We start from the raw sequence: 18,668 nt of genomic DNA on the forward strand, positions 1-18,668 counted from the left end.
TTTGTTTTCCTGCAGAACAGTGGGCCATGGAGCCAAGCCTTCCTCTGGCTCATTAAGGGCTTCTGATATTGCTTCTTAGGTGAAAGATACTGTACTCCAAGCCTGATGGGATATTCTGGGCCAGGAAGCAGAGAAAGAAGGGCCTGCTAATCTCAGGCTTGAAAGCAACCCCTTGGCCTCAAGGCAATGTCCCGAGACTCCCTGGGCAAGGAAGAGCTGAAACATGATTCTGTGGAGGCCAGTCCCCTTCGCACAAGAGCAGGGCAGGCCTGGCTGAGCTATCCTTTTCAGATGAAGCCCTTCCAGGTAACTTGGGGGGCATGAAAAAGAGGGGCCCCTATGGTGAGTATGCCCTAGTCTAGTCTTGGACAGAAGATGGTAAGCCTAATGACATTTCTGAGGGGACCAAAGCCCATAGCATGAATAATAAGATTTCAAGCTTGAAGACCTATCTGGATTTTACAGATGAAGAAACTGAGGCCTAGAGAGGGAAAGTGATTTACCCAAGCTCATATAGCTAGGAAGTAGTAGAAGCCAGATTAGAATCCAAGTACATTGACTCCATATCCAGTAGTCAGTCTACTATCCCACACTATATTTTGCATATAGTAAGTGCTTAATAAATGCTTACCGGCAGTCATATGACCAGTTTTACATAGCCACATATATGAACACTGCTACACGTATAAGACATAGAGAGAAATAGTTGGACACAGTCACATACACACACTCACACAATGCAGACATCCTCACAAGATAGATCCCATTCACCTGCTGTGGGGAGTTGTTGTTTAGTCATTTTCAGCCATGTCTAACTCTCTGTGACCCCATTTGGGGTTTTCTTGGCAGAGATACTAGACTGGTTTGCCATTTACTTCTCCAGCTCATTTGGCAAATTAGGAAATTGAGGCAAACAGGGTGAAGTGACTTGCCCAGGGTCACACAGCTAGTAAGTGTCTGAAACTAGATTTGAATTCAGGTCTTTCTGACTCCAGACCCAGAGCTCTGTCTACTATAGCACCACCTAGCTGTGGGGAATGGCTTTCCTTTATGTGACTTGTTTGTGCAATAAGCTATTGAATTGTTGTGAAGAAGGCAAGGTCTGTGCAGCAATCTCTGTTTTTCTGCCAATCTTGCCCAGAGCTGAAGCCAAGGTGCTGCCACTTATTTTTTTTTTCCATTGTGGAGCCACCATCTCAGTCTGAGGTGCCTCTTTCCTCTTAGGTACTTTGCCTTTGATAGCTTGGAGAGAGGATTCAAAACTCATTAGGATTCAGCATTTTGGTTTCCCTTCTATAAAATGAGGGCCCTTCCAGCTCTATTAAGTCTAATATCTTAAAGATGTTCCTTCTTTTCTGAACTCAAAGACTACTGCTATCTTCTCCATCTCTCTTTGTTGGAGGCCTTTTCTAGGCCTTTCAGAGATACCAAGCAAACCTTACCTCCTTAGCATCCTTCTTTGACCCTCAGTTACCTGTCTGGGCCTCCCATCTGCCTTATTGTTAAGAGGAATTTCCCAGTTATCACTGAAGAATCACCATCATAGTGTTCCTGAATAGCAAGAAGAAAGGGAGATTGTTCTATTTGCCAATAAAAAGCAAAAGCCCAGAGAGCCAGATTGACTTGTTGAAGGTCCCATAGCACCCAGTTCTGTTCAAAACAGAACCTACACCCATGGCAGGCATCTATGCTCAAATACCTCCAATGATGGGAAGACCACTACCACTGGAGATAGCCCATTTCCCCTTCAGATATCTCTAATTAAGAGTGTTTCTTTATATCAAATAGAAATCTGCCTCTCTGCAATGTTTACCTCCTGCCCCGAGTTCTGTCCTCTGGGGACTTATCCTATATCACAGCCCTCCAAACACTTAAAGACAACTGTCATATCCATCCCAAAGTCTTACCTTTTCCAAATTAAACACCCCCAGTCCCTTTAACTCATCCTTCTATGATAAGATCCCTAGTCTTCTCACCATCCCAGATACCCTCTTCTGAATACCCTCTCCTTTTCAGTGTCCTGAAAGCATGGTGCCGAGAACTGAACACAACTGCCTAGCTGGGTGTCTAACCAGGGCACAGTATTGGGGAAGAATCAGCTCTCTCATTCTAGATGTCAGGTCTCTTTTCATTGCAACCTGAGATTTTATCAGCTTTTTTTGGTGGCCATATCACTGTTGACTCAGAAGGAAATTCATGGGCCATTAAACTCCCAGATTGTCTATCCAGTTGTCTAGCTAATACCTCCTCTCATTCTTTACTTTTACAATTGATTTTTTGAACCTAAATTTACGACTTTACATTTATCCCTTTTAAACTCCATCTCATTCCACTGGGTCTCTCAAGTTCTTTTTGGAACTTCTGTTATTCAGTATTTTAACCATCCCTCCCAGCTTCCTGGTGTCTTCAAATCCCAGGTAGCCTTCCCCAAATGCAAGCCCAGTAGGAAGAAGGAAATGAAAAGGAATGGTCACAGGAACCTGGAATGATATTTATTTAATAGGATTTGTATAGACAAGTGGTATAACACACAAGTCCAAGAGGCAGAGGTTATGAACACATAGGCCCTGGGGGCAACCCACTAAAACTACTGGTAAACAAGGAAGGAAAAAAATGCCCCCTGCCAGGGACATGAGGTTGAAGCTTTTTCAAAGTTGGCCAAGGCCTACCCCCTTAACACCAGGAAAGGTCTCCACAAGAGTGACCTGGATGGCAGTGAGGAGACTGGAAAGGAGGGGATGGTAAGTCAGGGTAGAGGTGTGCTCAGAAGCTGTGATCATGGTCCCCAGGGAAGGAGGCCTTAAGGACAGGGGGGCTCTATGTGGCTAATGGGATGGGGTTTCCTTGATGGAAAAGGACCATCCCGGAGGGTCCCTTCACCTCCATCTATCCTACTGACCCAAGTGTATGGAGGGGAGGGGCTGGAGGCCTAACAGAGGGGTTGACTGACTCACATCAATAACAACACATCCACAGCACAGCTCTAAAATGAAGATGAGGGCTGGGACCATAGAAATATGGAACAGGGCCTTATCCATAATGAACTATCCAATGGCTCCCATGCCCTCAGCCCCCCAGAAAAGCACCATTGATCAAATGTAAGGGAATTAGCTCTTCAAAGTTAACAGGCTGACAAATGTTAGTGGCCCTTCCCAGGGAGTGCAGAGCTGCAAACAGCCACTTGGCCAGGATGAGCAGTGGTCAACGAGGTACCTGGGAATATGGGGTTTTACATTAGTTTCATTGCAAGGGTTTAGGGGGCTGGGTAAGTGGATAGGACTTAATGGTCCCATTAGGGGGAAAGAGAGGGAAAGGAAGAATGGGCCAGCCACATTCTTCTGTGTCAGCATCTAGGCCCCTGGGAAATACAGAAACGAGAGGGAGGACCACCCAACTGGACGGGTTCTGAAAGCAAAATAGGTGGGTTATACAAGTTGCTTCCACAGCCTTAAAGACAGCAGCACCTTTAAGACTGGCTCCCAAAGGAGACTGGAAGGCATGGGGCAGGACTAGAGTTAGAATGAAAAGAAGGCAGCTGTTCTGAGTGGTTGAGAAACCAAATGGTGGGACCTGTCTGCTGGAGGCAACTGCTCCCTACCAAGCTGGAGAAGCAATGACTTTGACAGAGGGAGGGAGGAAATAGGCTGACAGATGTCCAAATTCTAAAGGGACCATCGCCAATAATGACCTTCAAAGGTCCCTCTGCTATAGCCGCTATTGATGAGTGGCATCCCTCCTCCCCAGCCTCAATCTGGAACAATGGGCCTCCTTGATCCCACAATTCCTTGAGTGCCTATCCCATTTGGGACATGGAGCCCCAGTGAGTAACCAGCAACTTACGCCTCTATTATCCACCATTGGCAGGGATGTTAGGCCTTCGGGCCCCTGGACGCCTTCTGCCACCACCTGATATCCTCAAGTTGGGAGGGGGAAGGGAGGGGCAGCAATCAGGGGTTAAGGAACTGTTAGACACACAGGCCTTAGTACCTGAAACCTATGTTTTCCTAACCCCAAATCCCAAGGGCTAGAAGAAATAAGAACATTAGGGAAGAGTTGTGCTTCCGTCCCACTAAATACAAGATGAGGGAGGGCAGAGGGAAGAAGGGAAGAATGGAAGGAGAAGGGGAGGAAGGCTCACGCCTGGACTTCAATCACTCTGGCCCAGGGTAGGGGGCTACTCTTCTTCTCATTCATCCTGTTTCCTCTTTGGCTTCTTGGGATTCCGGGAGCGGCTCTTGGCTTTGCACAGGGGGCAGATGGGGGCGTTCCGGTGGATTTGCTGGTGACAGGACAGGCAGGCCTAGGAGAACACAGCCAACAAAGGAAGTATGCAGCCTTGCTCCACAGAGGGTACCTGGAGCCCTCTGTCTCCCTTCTGCCTGAACCAATGGATAGGACTTGGGAGTTCCAAGGGGGAAAGGATATGCCAACCCTAATCTACTGGGCCAACCTCAGGATCAAAATTTGGACCAGAAGATGTCAATGGTCTTGAAAAAAAATGGACAGATCAGCTAAGCTGTGTTCTGGACACAAAGGCAGTAACCCACTGAAGGCTGGGACCTAGAAATAATGGCAGTACTCCACAAGGAAACTGTGGAGGACCAGAGAGGGCCAATGGTGTCATAACCTTGCTTTGCCTTGGAACTCCCTTAGATGGTGGCAGCAGGCTATTGGGGGTAGATTGTAATCAACTGAGTTAGCTTATAATTCAGGCCAGGACACTGCCTAGGTGTCCTGTGGGACAAGTCAATAGTGGGATGAGACCTGGACAGCATATCTAAGGATAAATGCTCATTTCTAGAGCAACCCTAACATGGGGCAGAATGAGTAGAAAGTCCTTGCCAGGAGAGACTGGAGCATTTTTCTCTTTCTATGGTGTCTAGAGCACAGCAGGGGCTTAATAGATGTTTGCCAAATTGAATAGGAGCCCTAACAGGCTGGCTCTGCCATTAACTTCCTGTATGACCTTAGAGAGGTCACTTAATCTCTCTAGGCAAACCAGAAAAGTGCCCTGGAAAGCTACCATTCAGACTTCCCAGGGTTCCATCTAACACCCAGTCTGGGTTTACTCTCTGGGGAGGCAGAATAAAGGACCCGAGGGGGACAGCCAGGGGGCTTCTGCAGGCCCAGGATTATATAGAGATGAGGGGGCTGAGCCCCTATGCTTTCACAGGCTCCTTCCAACTCATCATCCATGTGTCTATGAATCTAAGAAGCCTAGTTTACTGCCTCAGTATCCTCATCTATAAAATAGGGGATTAGATTTAGAGCATCTAAATCCTAATGGCTCTTCCCAGCTCTGACATTCCTTGTTCTAAGGCCCTTCCCAGCTCTGACACTCACTGTTCTAAGGCCCCTCCCAGCTCTGACATTCCCTGTTCTAAGGCCCCTCCCAGCTCTGACATTCCCTGTTCTAAGTGCCTTCCCTGCTCTGACATCCCCTGTTCTAGGGGCCCTCCCAGCTCAGACACTCCCTGTTCTAGGGGTACTTGCTAAGCTCTGACACTTACTGTTCTATAGGCCCTCCCACCTCTACATGCTATTATCCTATGAAGTCCATGCTCTGAGGCCATCTGGACTTTCCCAAGCCCACCCCCCACCGATCTCACCTTCATGGGTGGGGGCTGCTGTCTGAATGTGGCCGTCTGCCGGGTATCTTGCTTCCTAGCCACCTGTAGCTGTTGGGCTGCAGCAGCGGCAGCAGCGAGGGACTCAGGGATGGGTGGCTCCTGAGGCTCTGTCTGCCACTCAGCCTTCTGCTTCTCGAAGTAACTTGGAAGGGATGGGATGGGGGGTGGGGGGAGAGAAGTTGGCTGGGCTGTTCCATGGTCAGGAAGAACCACCTTGACTTTTACCTTCTTCCCAAGGGTACAATTTTCTGGAAACTCAGAAGCTAGGGCCCCTAACACTTACCATTTTCCAGGGTCAAAAGGAATCACTTTAATCTTTAACCTAACCACTAGGCAAGGCAGCAACCAGGGCCTCAGCCATTGCCACTCCTCCCCCTGCCCCAGTCATATCCACAGGAAAGGGTCATTGTGGTGGTGGGGCCCCCACCCACCAATGCCACAGGAATACACACTCTGGAAGGGTTCCGGGTAGGACTGCCCTTCCTGAGGGGGCCATAACTGAGACATCAGAAAGATGAGGCCCTAGTCTTCCACAAAGCTCAGCCTTCTGCATCCCACCTCCCAAGTTCTGTGTCAGCGGGCTAGCCTATGGGGTGGGAAGAAGCTAGGCTAGGGGGACTTACTCCAGGGACAGCTTCTCCTCCTCTTCACACAGGTCTGGAAGCCTCTGTAGGCCCAAGGTCATGCGGAGAGCATCCACATGCTCCTTTAGGGGCTTATACTCATCATGCAGCCGCCGTGTGGACTCCAACAACTTGTTGAGGTCATTCTCTGACTGCTTGATGGTGTTCTCCATCTAGCCCAGGGGAGGTAGGGATGGGGAAAGGAGAGCAGCTGACCAGCAAGAACCTGGGCTTCCACTCCCAGCGTCCCTCCAGCTAACTGCTACCAGCCCTCCCCCAAGGTGGTTTCCTACCCATCAAATTAAATGCTGAGACAATACCCAGGCCCACAGCTCAAAAATAAATGTGACCACAAAACAGAGAAGGTTGCTTGGCAAACCCAAGGTAGGCCGTGAAGAAAGGATGGGTTTCAAAAAGGGGAGATGGGCAGGTGGAAGGAAAGGCATAATCTGTGGCAGTGATATGGGGATACATGAGCAACATGAAGACACAAGGGGGAGAATGTGAATAAGGTCAATTCTGAACTAACAGCAGTTCCTTAATTTCATAAACTGACATGCTTTTGGAGTTAGAAGGGACCTTTGAGGTTTTCTAAACCAACTCTCCTCATTTTTCAATGAAGAAACTAAGTCCCAGAGGTAGAAAGTGATGTGTTCAAGGCCATCTAGATAATAAATAGCAAAGCTAAGATCCAAATCCAAGTTTTCTGAATCTGATTCTATCCTAAGACTGGGGACTCAGATTGAGATTGTGGGACCCTCAGAAATCTTTCATAATAAGATAAATGGAAATCAAAAGAACTCTAAAGTTGTATCCCACACATAGTAAATTGGCAAAAATGGCAAAAGATAGGAACAGTTGATATTGGAGAAGTCATGGAAAGATGTGCATACTAACGCACTGCTGGTGATGCTGTTGGCTGATCCAAATATTCTGGAAAGGAATTTGGAATTATGCAAATAAAGTGGTTTCAGTGTCTATACCTTTTGACCCAGAGAGTCTACTGCTAGACATATACCTCAAGAAGACCAATGAAAAAAAGAAAGGTCCCATATACACCAAAATATTTATATCAACACTCTTTGTAGTAGCAAAGAGCTGGAGATAGAAGTCCCTCAATTGGAGAATGGCAAATGAATGTATGGAATACAAATTTACTATAAGAAATGATGGCTATGAAGACTGCAGAGAAGCATCAGAAGACTTATACAAACTAATGCAGAGAGAAGTCAGCAAACCTCAAAAAACAATATATAGGATTGCAACAATGTAAACGGAAAGAACAAATAAAAGAACAAACTGAATGTGACAAAGTTCTAATAGCCAAGAAACTCAGCCCTGAAGAAAAGCTATGCAAAAGGTAAGGGGTTGGGGTGGCCAGGTAGCACAGCGAGTAAGAGCACCGGCTCCAGTGTTAGGATGACCTGGGGATCAAATCCGGGCTCAGACACTTAGCACCACACCCAGAAATAACTGGCCGTGTAACCTTGAGCAAGTTACTTAAACCCAATTGCTTAAAAAAAAAAAGGTAAGGGGTTACAGGTAGTAAATACTGCATAGAACATCAGGCACAACTGATGTGCAACTGGTTGGTTTGGAACTGCTTTTTACCCCTCCTTTTTTTATTCTTTATAACAAGGGGACAGATCTCTAGCTAGGAGAAGGATATATTTGGAAATGAAGTTGATGTAAGGGGCAGCTAGGTGGCGCTGCAGTGAATAGAGCACCAGCCCTGTAGTCAGGAGGACCTGAGTTCAAATCCGGCCTCAGACACTAAACACTTACTAGTTGTGTGACCCTGAGCAGGTCACTTAACCCTAATTGCCTCACCCCCCCCGCCAAAAAAAAATGAAGGTATCAATTAAAATGTTTTTGAAGATGCCCAGTAGTTCACATGAACTACTGCTCTCTGGCTCCATTATTACCATTCTTAAAATCTCTGAAGGACTTTCTGGTCAAGTCTTCCCAGCCAAGAAAAGCCCTTGAGCCCAGGGAAGAAGCTAATCTGTCCTATACTACCTGCCCATCACACACCACGTTGATGTCTGCATGGATCAGACGCAGTTCCTCCACGTGGGCCATCTTTTCCTGTAGCAAGAGATCCATCTCTTGCTTATACTCCTTCAGATGCCGCTCCTCTGACTCTAGGGCTTCAAACTCTGCCTTCAGCCGTGCCTTGATCTTCTCCATCTGCATGGTCTTGTTCCTGCAGTATCAGAACATGGCAACAGGCTAAAATCACAATCCTGGACCAAGAATCACAGACTTGGAAGGGTTCTCCAGAGGTAAGCAGGGGCCGGAGATATAGTGGAGATAAAGGGAGCTAGATTTGGATTCCAAGTACAAACCCTGGCACATATTGTTGTTCACTCATGTCTTCCTCTCTGCAACCCCGTTTCGGGGTTTTCTTGGCAAAGAAATTAAATACAGTGTGTATTTAAATTCTATGTGTATATATTGTTGGGTTGTTTTTTTAAATCTTTTATCCCCAGCCTATTAAAAATGTTTTAGGGGCGGCTAGGTGGCACAGTAAGAGCACTGGCCCTGGAGTCGGGAGGACCCAGGATTGGTTCCAGCCTCAGATACTTAACACACACACACACACACACACACAAACTGGCCATGTAACCTTGGGCAAGTTACTTAACCCCAATTGCTTTAAAAAAAAAAAAGAAAGAAAAAAATGTTTCAGGGGCAGCTAGGTGGTGTAGTGAATAGAGTACTGGCCCTAGAGTCAGGAGGACCTGAGTTCAAATCCAGCCTCCAACACTTGACACATTTACTAGCTGTGAGACCTTGGGCAAGTCACTTAACCCCAATTGCCTTGCCTTCTTCTCTCCAAACCAACAACCAAAATAAAAACAAAACCAAAAATATTTAAGGGGGGGGGGTGGCTAGGTGGCGCAGTGAATAGAGCACCGGCCCTGGAATCAGAAGGACCTGAGTTCAAATGTGGCCTCAGACATTTGACACAATTACTAGCCGTGTGACCTTGGGCAAGTCATTTAACCCCAATTGCCCTGCCCTCCCCCCCTCCAAAAAGCAAAAGACAAAAAACAAAAAAAAAGTTTCAAACCTATGATTTTATTGGTATAGGCCACAGTGGTGGCCTTCTAGCTCTCAATCTATGAACCCACGATCCTGAGAAATAAAGGTAGATTGCAGGGGATGGCACTGCTTCTGAAATTCAGGGAATAAAATCACAGGATTTCAGAGCTGGAAGGATCTTCAGGGGGCTGGTTGCTCATCAAACCTGGATCTCAGATTCAGTCTACACCATACCCAACAACTGGTCCAAAGACCTCTGGTGATAGGGAACTCACTACTTTCCCTTTCTGCTTTTGACCCAATGGGAAATTTTTCCTTTCACTGGGTTTAGGTATGGGGTGGGGAACCTGCGGCCTTCTAGGTCCTTAGGTGTAGCCTTTTGACTGAGTCCAAGTTTGACAGAACAAATCCTTTTTTTTTTTGCTTTTTGGAGGGTAGTTGGGGTTATGACTTGCCCAAAGTCACACAGCTAGTAATTGTGTCAAATGTCTGAGGCCAGATTTGAACTCAGGTCCTCCAGGGCCAGTGCTCTATTCACTGTGCCACCTAGCCACCCCAAAGAACTCCTTTTTTGGGGGGAGGGGGTAAGGTAGGGCACTTGGGGTTAAGTGACTTGCCCAAGGTTACAAGGCTAGTTTTTGTGTTAAGTGTCTGAGACCAGATTTGAACTCAGGTCCTCCTGACTCCAGGGCCTGTGGTCTATTCCCTAGCTGCCCCACAAATCCTTTTCTTAAGGGTATTTGTTATGTGAAGTTTGGATTTAGTCAAAGGACCACCCTTGAAGACCTAGAGGGGATTTGTTCTGTGAAGTTTGGGTTCAATCAAAGGGCTGCACTTGAGGACCTAGAGGGCCATATGTGGCCTTGAAGCCACAGGTTCCCCACTCCTGGTTTATGGGAGTCCTTTGTGGGAACCACATAAATAAGACAGTCTCCATCCTTAGGGGGTTTACATTTTAGTTGGCGGAAGGGCCTAAGTTTTTTTCTCTGTAAAATAAGGGAGTTGGACTAGATGGTCTGTAAGCCCTGTCCAGCTCTGACATTCTATGATCCCAAGACCCTTCTCCTTACTTTCTACCTCTGTAAAATGAGGGGATTGAACTGAAACCAATCAACTATCATTTATTAAGTAGCTACTATTTTACAGAGCTCTGTAAAATAGTAGCTACTTAATAAATGAGGCTAAGAGAGGAGGAGGAATTCAAACTCAGATCTCCCCACTGAGTCCTAGACTCTCCCCTACCCAAGAACCATGAGAAAAAGGATTATTAAATCCTGGTTGTTACTATGGGGGAAACACAGGATTTATCCCCTTCTGAAACCTCATTAGACCAAGCCAATCTGAAGGACATTGCTCCTCAATCCTGTTCCCAATCCTGTTCCCAATCCCATCCAGGTGGGGAGGCCCACTGTGTTCTACTCTGCTTTGGGTGGAGATAATGCTGGGAGTGGTTGGGAAGTATCTGACCTGTCCCCAACCCTTCATTAGAATAGGTCCACCTCTCATTATAATATTCATTCTCTCTCATTACTTGTTAACCAATCTGAGTTGATTGCCCCCCACTCAGGAATACCCACTCTTCCAAGGACACATAAGCATTGAGTGGGTTCCATGAGGGGTCTTTGGTATTCAAGAGTGTCACTGTTCCCTTTTATTAATAATATGCTAGCATTATTAATAAAATAATTAATTACCCAGAAATGATGTCTCTTGAACTTTTTAAAAGTCACAGCCATCAACTAGTGATTCCAGCATCTGGGGCCAAGTTCAAAGGGGCGGGGGGGAGATAGAGGCCACGAGACAGCCAGGGAAAGGCTTCCTTTCCACAATGGATGCCCTGTAGGAAGTGTACTCCACCCTCGCCCCTTGGGAGGAGAGGACCACAGAGCATGATCACAGCCCTCCCCTTACAGCATGGAGCTGGTTTATCCCATCTGACTGCAGAGCTGAAACTTTGTGACTACATAGGGATAATAAATGCTCAGAGAATCCTAGGTCGAAAGCTGGAAAGGACCTGAGAGGCCATTTGGTCCAACTGCCTTATCTTAAAGATATAAGGGGAAGGAGTTGGCTAGGGTCACACAGCTCTTAAGGTCTGAAGGAAGATTTGAACCCAGCACTTCATGACCCTTCTTTGCCAAGTCTCAGGCCCTATCCACTACCAGTGGTGTCAAACTCAAATAAAAAGGATGGCTCCTAAACTGTACATAAGGATCCTTGAGGGGCGGCTAGGTTTGGCAGTGAATAGAGCACCAGCCCTGGAGTCAGGAGGACCTGAGTTCAAATCCGGCCTCAGACACTCAACACTTACTAGCCATGTGACCTTGGGCAAGTCAACCCCAATTGCCCTACCTTCCCCCCTCCAAAAAGCAAAAATAATAACAATAAGGATCCCTGAGGGCAGCATATTGACTTAGAAAACCACAAAGTAACATTGTCTATGTTGTACTGTATTTTTATTTATTTTTATTAAATATTCCCCAATGACATTTGAATCTGGATCAGGCTGCACTCAAAAATGTTTTTGGCAATGTGTTTGATACCTCCCCACTTGCCATGCTGTTTTTTACGTGTTAAGAACTTCTCAGAGATGTGTGTGCTACACCCAGGCAGGCCCTGGGAAGGTGAACCTCATGATCACAGTCACAGGGAAAGGACTTAAGTGGCCATCCAGTATACCCTATATGTGAAGGAATCCCATCTGGAATGTGTCTCACAAAGGGCCTTTGTGGGTCATCTGCGGCTTTTGCAAAATATCCCCCAAATTCCCATTTAATTTCTTATGCCAACCTGTGATACGTTGAAACTGCAATGGAGAAAGTTGCCATGTGGAAAGGATAACTGTTTTTCATCACTAGATTAAATACACGTGTGTATTTAAATTCTATGTGTATATATTGTTGGGTTGTTTTTTTAAATCTTTTATCCCCAGCCTATTAAAAATGTTTTAGGGGTGGCTAGGTGGCACAGTAAGAGCACTGGCCCTGGAGTCGGCTGGATGGCTGTTTTGCTGGTACTTTGTCTGTCTGTTTTGATGTTGTTTTGCCAGATTTGCCCACTGGTGAAAGACAGTCCTTTTGTTGAAGAAGTCCTGGAACCTGGCTTTTGGTTAAGAGATCCTGAGACTGTCCTGCAGACAGAGTGAATACTGTCCACTGGTGAAGGACAGTGCTGTTGTTGCAGGGGTCTGGGAACCTTTCTGTTGGTTCAGAAGCCCTGAAGAAGGATTTTCTTGTTGTATGTTTACACAAATCCTGGGAGAAGGTTTTGCTAATGTTTTCAGGGGTTCTAGGACTGTTCTACAGACAGAGGATGAATTAATGAAGAGACTGGCAATGTACCTTGTGGCCTTGCTAAGCCTTGTCTCCCCAGGAACTAAGATGCTGAGAACTTGCCTGTGTCAAGATGAAGAAAAGACCTCCATTTGGGTATTAAGTGCTGTGCTTAAACTTGATGTAACTCTGGGGTTGATTCAATTGTGATCCAGGGGTGGGGAACTTTTGACCTTTTTGTGTGCTATGGTTGAACAAATGAATGTACTTTACTTAGATTGGAAACTAATCTCCATTTGAGAAGAGGGACTTTGTGGTCGAAGGTACAGCCTAGGGGTGGAGTAGTATTTAGAACAGGGACTTTGTAATTGATTGAATGAGTGGAAGGTCCTGGGGTGGGGTAGTCCTTGGAGATTATTTAATCACACTTAGTAAATGCTGTATTTTGAATGATGTCATGTTTTGACCTTCTCTGTTCTTACTTTGTCACTGAATAAAATGGAGAGCACCTATGCTAGTATTCTGAACCTTGGGAAGTTGCCTTTCCTTGGCATTACATTACAGCTTACCTTAGGAAGTACTGTGGGATTGGAAGAATTTGTAAGACAAATAGCTAGAGGGAATTGAAATTTAGATCACAAGAAAACTTTTTTGGCACTTCCTGCTGATGCCTCCTTGGATCAATTAATTAGAAAATCTATGGAGGTAAAGTCTATGGTCTTTCAAGCACAATTTATAGCAGAAGTGCAAGCTGCCACAAATAGACAAAACAAGAATTGTTATAAATGTGGTAAAGTGGGCCATTTCAAAAGGGAATGTCAAGTGGGTGGCAGTAATAGTGAATTATGAACAAAATCAAAATGCCCCAAATGTCACAAGGGCTTTCATTGGGCTTCAGAATGTAGATTTAGAAATTTGGGAAAAGGCCTCAAGGGCCAAGTCCCGGGTCCACAAAAAACAAGCAGGGACTTATGTTCAGTTTAGCACTCCAGAAGTTCAGGAGGGGAAGCTGATTTGGATCCCTCCACCTCTGAAGTAACTGTTGTTATCTTACAGCCTGAGGTTAAATTTTTAAACATTTACCCAGGCCAGGAGAGAGAAGTGCTTTTTAGGATTTCTTCTCCTGCTTCTGCCATGGGGGTACTTTCTTTAATGCCAGAAGGAGAATACACGGATATACAATTCACTCCAACCTATGTGGAACAAAAGGACTGGGAAGATTATAATAAAATTAAAATTATTAATCCCAGCAGTCCATGATCCAATTAAAACAGGAACAACAGATATTTCAAATACAGAATCCAGAGGTCATGTGGTCTCAAATCATTACAACCTCAAGACCCACCCTTCATATATATGTGGAGGGCAGGAGAATTCAGGGTCTTAGATACAGGAGCAGGCTGACCATTATCAATCAGGAACCATGGGACCCGAAGTGGACTGTTCAAAAATCAGATATAAATATGAAAGGCATAGGAGAAGTTAGTCAACCTTTAAAAGGCGTGAGGAAACTTACTTGGGAATTTGAGGGCATGTCAGGAAAATTCCACCCATATTGTTTGGCTTCCTTGCCAGTGGCTTTATGGGGCAGAGATATTTTATCACAACTTAAGGTCACCATCGTGACAAATTTTCAGGAGGGGCCCTGATTGATGGGCAGCCAACAGCCGATCCTATTGAATGGCTTACCACAAAACCAGCATGGGTGGATCAGTGGCCCCCAAGTGCAGAAAAAATCCTTGTGGGATCATTAGAATTAGCAAAGGAATCCCATCATAGATTTCATCAATCTGCTAGAATGCTTGCTAGGACCTTTGATATCACTAGAGAACAAGATAGGCAAATAGTTACAAGCTGTCCATCATGTGTTATTTGCAGTCCCTCTATACCCAAGGGTGTAAATCCCTGTGGACTGTTACCCAGTGAAATTTGGCAATCTGATATTACTCATTATTCTGTTTTTGGGAGACTGAACTATATACATGTAACTGTGGACACATATTCTGGGTTTACATGGGCAAATGCTATGTCTGGGGAAAAATCCTCTCATGTTCAAGAACATCTTATTACATGCTTTGCTGCTGTGGGTGTGCCAAGACAATTAAAGACTGACAATGGCCTCGCTTACACCTCAAAAAGTTTTGCTGAATTCTGTCTTCAATGGGGTATTCTCCATATTACAGGACTTCCTTACAACCCCACAGGTCAGGCAAGTGTTGAAAGAAAAAAACGCACACTTATAGCCGCACTCCAAAAATTAAAAGGAATTTGGAGTACGGGTACCCCAAGACGAATGTTGGGGTTGTCACCATATGTACTAAATTATTTGACATTAGATCATGAAAATAAAACACCAGCAGAAAAATTCTGGGGTATTACTGACCACACATGAGTAATTCTAAAAGATCACAGTCCAGGCAACTGCAGTTACTGAATGGGTGATGTGGAAAAAAGATAAGGGACAACTGTGTGGGTGAGAACAGGGTAATAGTTCGAGGCTAAGGCTATTTGTGTGTCTCCACAGATGAAAACGAGGAAGTCTGGATACCAGAAAGGAGAACAAGGACTGTGTCAGCAAATGCAGAGATTGGACATTCGGACCTCCCAAACCAGAACCAGGCGAGGTTGGCGGCAGAGGAGGAGTCAGAGTCTAAATGAGGGCAAGTGGATGGTGATCCTGCTTATTACTATCATTGATCACCTTCCAATAGTTGCCTCTACAAGATACTGGGCAGTCCTCCATCATCTACCTTGGGTGGAGACGGTTGGGTGGGGGATGTTTCTTCCAGAAATCACTTTAGAAGGAAATGGGTCAGACCTTATTGCCAAAGATTTTGGTATACATAAGGCAAAGGTAACCTGTCCTGTGCTTGATTTTAATTTTACTGGGTAAGTTGATGAACCGCCTTTGTGCTTTTCTACTTTTAATACGTCCTCATGTAGCTTAGTACAAATTATCAAGTAACATTATGAGTATCATCCTTGGGGCAGACTCAAAAAGGCCCTTGTGGACATTCTTGTTAATCTATCTTCTATATCTATGCAAAAGTGGAGAGTTAAAGGAAAGCTGAATGGGAACCACTATGCTAAAAGAATTTTCAGTTAAGGACCTAGTAGCCTTGGAGAACATCACAACATATACATGGGGATTCTGGGGACTTTTTCAAATTGTTCAGGATTGTGGGGTAAACATCAGATGCTGTGTCCAGACTGAGAGAAGTGGGACTCATCTTCGGGTCAAGCAGACCCCCCATTTTTAAACTGTAGGACTGACATACCTGTTTGCCATCAGGTGTTTCTGGGCTTTGTTTAAATTTCTCAAGCCAAGTAATTAACCAGGTTGATTAGCAATATAAAGAATAATTGCCTTTGTGCCTCACTAACACAGAAAGAATCCAGTTGAATGTAAGTTCCTTTAATCAATCAACAAGCATTAATGCAGCACCTACTATATACACTTGGCTGGGTGCTGGAGATACAAAGACAAAAGTGAAAATGGTTCCTGCCCTCAAGAAGCTTCCATTCTCCAAGGTGGAGATTATGTCATTTTTAACAGTCATATCCCCAGAAATGAGCACAAGACTTTGCACATAGTAGGTTCTTTATTTTTGGTTGTTTTTTTTTAGGGGGGCAGGCAGTGTAATTGGGGTTAAGTGACTTGCCCAAGGTAATACAGCTAGTTTTTGTGTTGTGTCTGAGTCCAGATTTGAACTCAGATCCTCCTGACTCCAGGGCCGGTGCTCTATTCACTGCAGTGCCACCTAGTTGCCCCTACATAGTAGGTACTTAAGAAATATTAGTTGAATATATTGAATGCCTCATGAAAATGAGGCCCAGAGATACAGAGTATCTTATATGGCCTTATAATTCATGATTCCCTTTTATGTACTCTATACTCCATCCACCCTGAACTTCTTACTGTTCCTCATGCAAGTCACTCCATCTCCCATCTCCATGCCTTTGCACAGGCTGTCCCCCATGCCTGGAATGCCCTCCCTCACCTCAGCATTTTCAGATATCTGGTTTCCTTCAAAGCTCAACTCAAGAGTCACCTTCTACACAAGGCTTATCATGATCTTCCCAGGTGTGCTAGTGACTCCCATTCTACTCCTCCCCCATTAGCATATACACACACATACACACATACATGCATTCATACATACATATACACATACATAGTCCATATACACAGAGAGGACATAAGGTCATAGTTTCAGAGATAAGCTCTTAAGCTTACGACCTTAGAGGCCAGTTAGTACAACCCCTTATTTCATAGATGGGGAACTGAGGCCCAGTTTGCTAACAATGACTTGTCCAAAGTCACACAAGTAGTAACAGAAAAAGGATTTGAATTTAGGTTCCTGTACTTCAAAGTCAGGGCTCCTGCCTCTGTGCGCTCTGATTTCCCCAGATAGGCTATAAGCTCTTTGAAGGAGAGAAGCATTTGGGTTTTTGGTTTTCTGTATATCCTCATCCCCAGGGCCTGGCCCAGTATGGGAGCTAAATAAAAGCTTGGTGATTGACTGCCTGTGCCTAGCAGAGCAGGGACACAAAGTCAGGTGGTCTGCTTAAAGTTAAGGGCTCCCTTCCCACTACCCACCATGGCCTCCCCTCCTACATGACTTTTAGAACATGAAGTTGATCAATCAACAAGCTTTTGTTTAGCATCTTCTATGTTTGGGCACTGTACTAAGCATTGGAATATTAAAAAAAAAAAAAAGATCCCAAAAGACAGTGCCTGCCCTCAAGGAGTCCCCTGTCTACTAGGGGAGACAACATGCAAACAACTGTAAAATAAACTGTGTATGGCATAAATTGGGGATAATCAAGGGAGGGAAGGTTCTAGCATTAATCTGTGCGGGCATCTAATTTCCTGCAGAACTGCAGTTTGAGAGAGTTGAAAGGTAGAAGGGGTTTTTGAGATCATCTCGTCCACTCCTAGCATCTTAGAGAGGAAGGAACTGCAACTTGGAGGAGGGAAATGACTGTGCCAAGATCATGGGAGGGGGCGGGGTGCAGTTAAAGGTGAAGGAAAGATTTGAACTCAGGTCTCCTAATTCCATCCACTCCACCCAGTCAGTGAGAGCAATCCGCTAGCCTTCCAGGGATTTTCATGCTCTCTTAAGGCCAGCAAGGTAGGGGTTTGTGGGATGGGTTTCCTCTCTCCTGGGACCGGAGGGGCGGGAAAAGGTTCAAGTGGCCCAGACAAGAGAGCATCTTTAAGAAACCAGCCCTGCCTCGACAGATGCTCCAGAGGACCACAGCTGGACAGATGTGTGCAAGCCCAGCCATCAATGGGTGTCCTCCCCTCCCACTCCTCAAGCTCACACCTTCTTTCTCTTGGGGGCAGGGGCGGGGACCGGAGGGGGCAGTTGCAGCCAGGGGTGCTGGGCCGGGGGTCCCTCCCCCCCCCGCCATGCCCCCGCTGCTCACCTGATCTCTTTGATGCTCTCCAGCTTGCACATGATTTCCTGCTCATCAGCCATGCTTTTCAGGCCCGATTTCACCGTTCCGAGAAGGTCTCCCGAATAGGCGGCCAAAAGCTACAATAGACACAATGTAGCCCCCTCCTCCGGGCAGGGGGCTTGGAGACTGTGCGATGGCGGCCGCGGGGGCGTCTGGGACTTGTAGTCCCTTGCCTGAAGCCGACCATGCCACTCCCCAGCCCGCAGACTACAACTCCCAGAGGACAGCGCGTGGCCTTCCCGTTCCTCTTCCTGCCACCGCACTTGAAATCAATTTGTCACAGTTAATTATGTCAAAGGTTGTGAAGAGTCCAGAGGAATGGGGATTTTCCTTTCTCGCTCGTGCGGAAAAAGGAAAGCCTCCCCCCTCACTGCCAACCCCAACTTCTGCCCATATAGGCAGGGGAAGGAGGAGATAGAGGGACTAAGTCACCAGCCCTACCACCCTACAACTGGGTGGAGAGGTGAGGGGGTTGTAATGCAGCTGAACTGCACAGTGTCTGTCTCTGAGGGAGGCTAGAGACCAACTGGGAGCTGCCCAGCTGGGCAAGGAGCCCAGGGACGGACCACCCATCAGCCCTGGCTGGGAGGCCTTGAAATCAGAAAGGAGTGCACCTTTTTTTCTGACTT

At 45.9% G+C, this 18,668-nt stretch overlaps 1 protein-coding gene across 3 annotated transcripts; it reads right to left on the minus strand.

Moving 5' to 3' along the window:
• Nucleotides 1-2,470: 2,470 nt before the first annotated feature.
• ZC4H2 (zinc finger C4H2-type containing) lies at nt 2,471-18,218 on the minus strand. 3 transcript variants are annotated; one of them, XM_069100383.1, is made up of 5 exons: nt 18,007-18,217; nt 8,273-8,459; nt 6,254-6,426; nt 5,610-5,772; nt 2,471-4,300 (listed from the first exon to the last, which is right to left on the minus strand). In XM_069100383.1, exons 1-5 carry the CDS (start codon nt 18,057-18,059, stop codon nt 4,187-4,189), a joined length of 690 nt encoding a protein of 229 aa, XP_068956484.1. In that variant the 5' UTR covers nt 18,060-18,217; the 3' UTR covers nt 2,471-4,186. The 3 variants fall into 3 exon arrangements, with proteins under 3 accessions (XP_068956484.1, XP_068956485.1, XP_068956486.1); XM_069100384.1 differs by having other exon boundaries at nt 8,288-8,459; nt 18,007-18,215; XM_069100385.1 differs by lacking the exon at nt 5,610-5,772 and having other exon boundaries at nt 8,288-8,459; nt 18,007-18,218.
• Between the last annotated feature and the right edge of the window lie 450 nt (nt 18,219-18,668).

The sequence above is a fragment of the Petaurus breviceps genome, unplaced genomic scaffold (genome assembly GCF_028583685.1).
Source record: "Petaurus breviceps papuanus isolate PSGF00001 unplaced genomic scaffold, PetGlider_PUasm1.0 400, whole genome shotgun sequence".
In the NCBI taxonomy this organism is placed as follows: domain Eukaryota; kingdom Metazoa; phylum Chordata; class Mammalia; order Diprotodontia; family Petauridae; genus Petaurus; species Petaurus breviceps.

What these genes read in the sequence shown, in the direction of transcription:
- ZC4H2 (XM_069100383.1), bottom strand. Translation starts at nt 18,059, where the DNA reads ATGGCTGATGAGCAGGAAATCATGTGCAAGCTGGAGAGCATCAAAGAG. An exon ending in GAGGAGAAGCTGTCCCTGGA is followed by an intron (nt 5,773 to 6,253) that starts GTAAGTCCCCCT and finishes ATCCCTTCCAAG; the next exon opens with TTACTTCGAGAAGCAGAAGG. An exon ending in AGCAGCCCCCACCCATGAAG is followed by an intron (nt 4,301 to 5,609) that starts GTGAGATCGGTG and finishes GTGTTCTCCTAG; the next exon opens with GCCTGCCTGTCCTGTCACCA.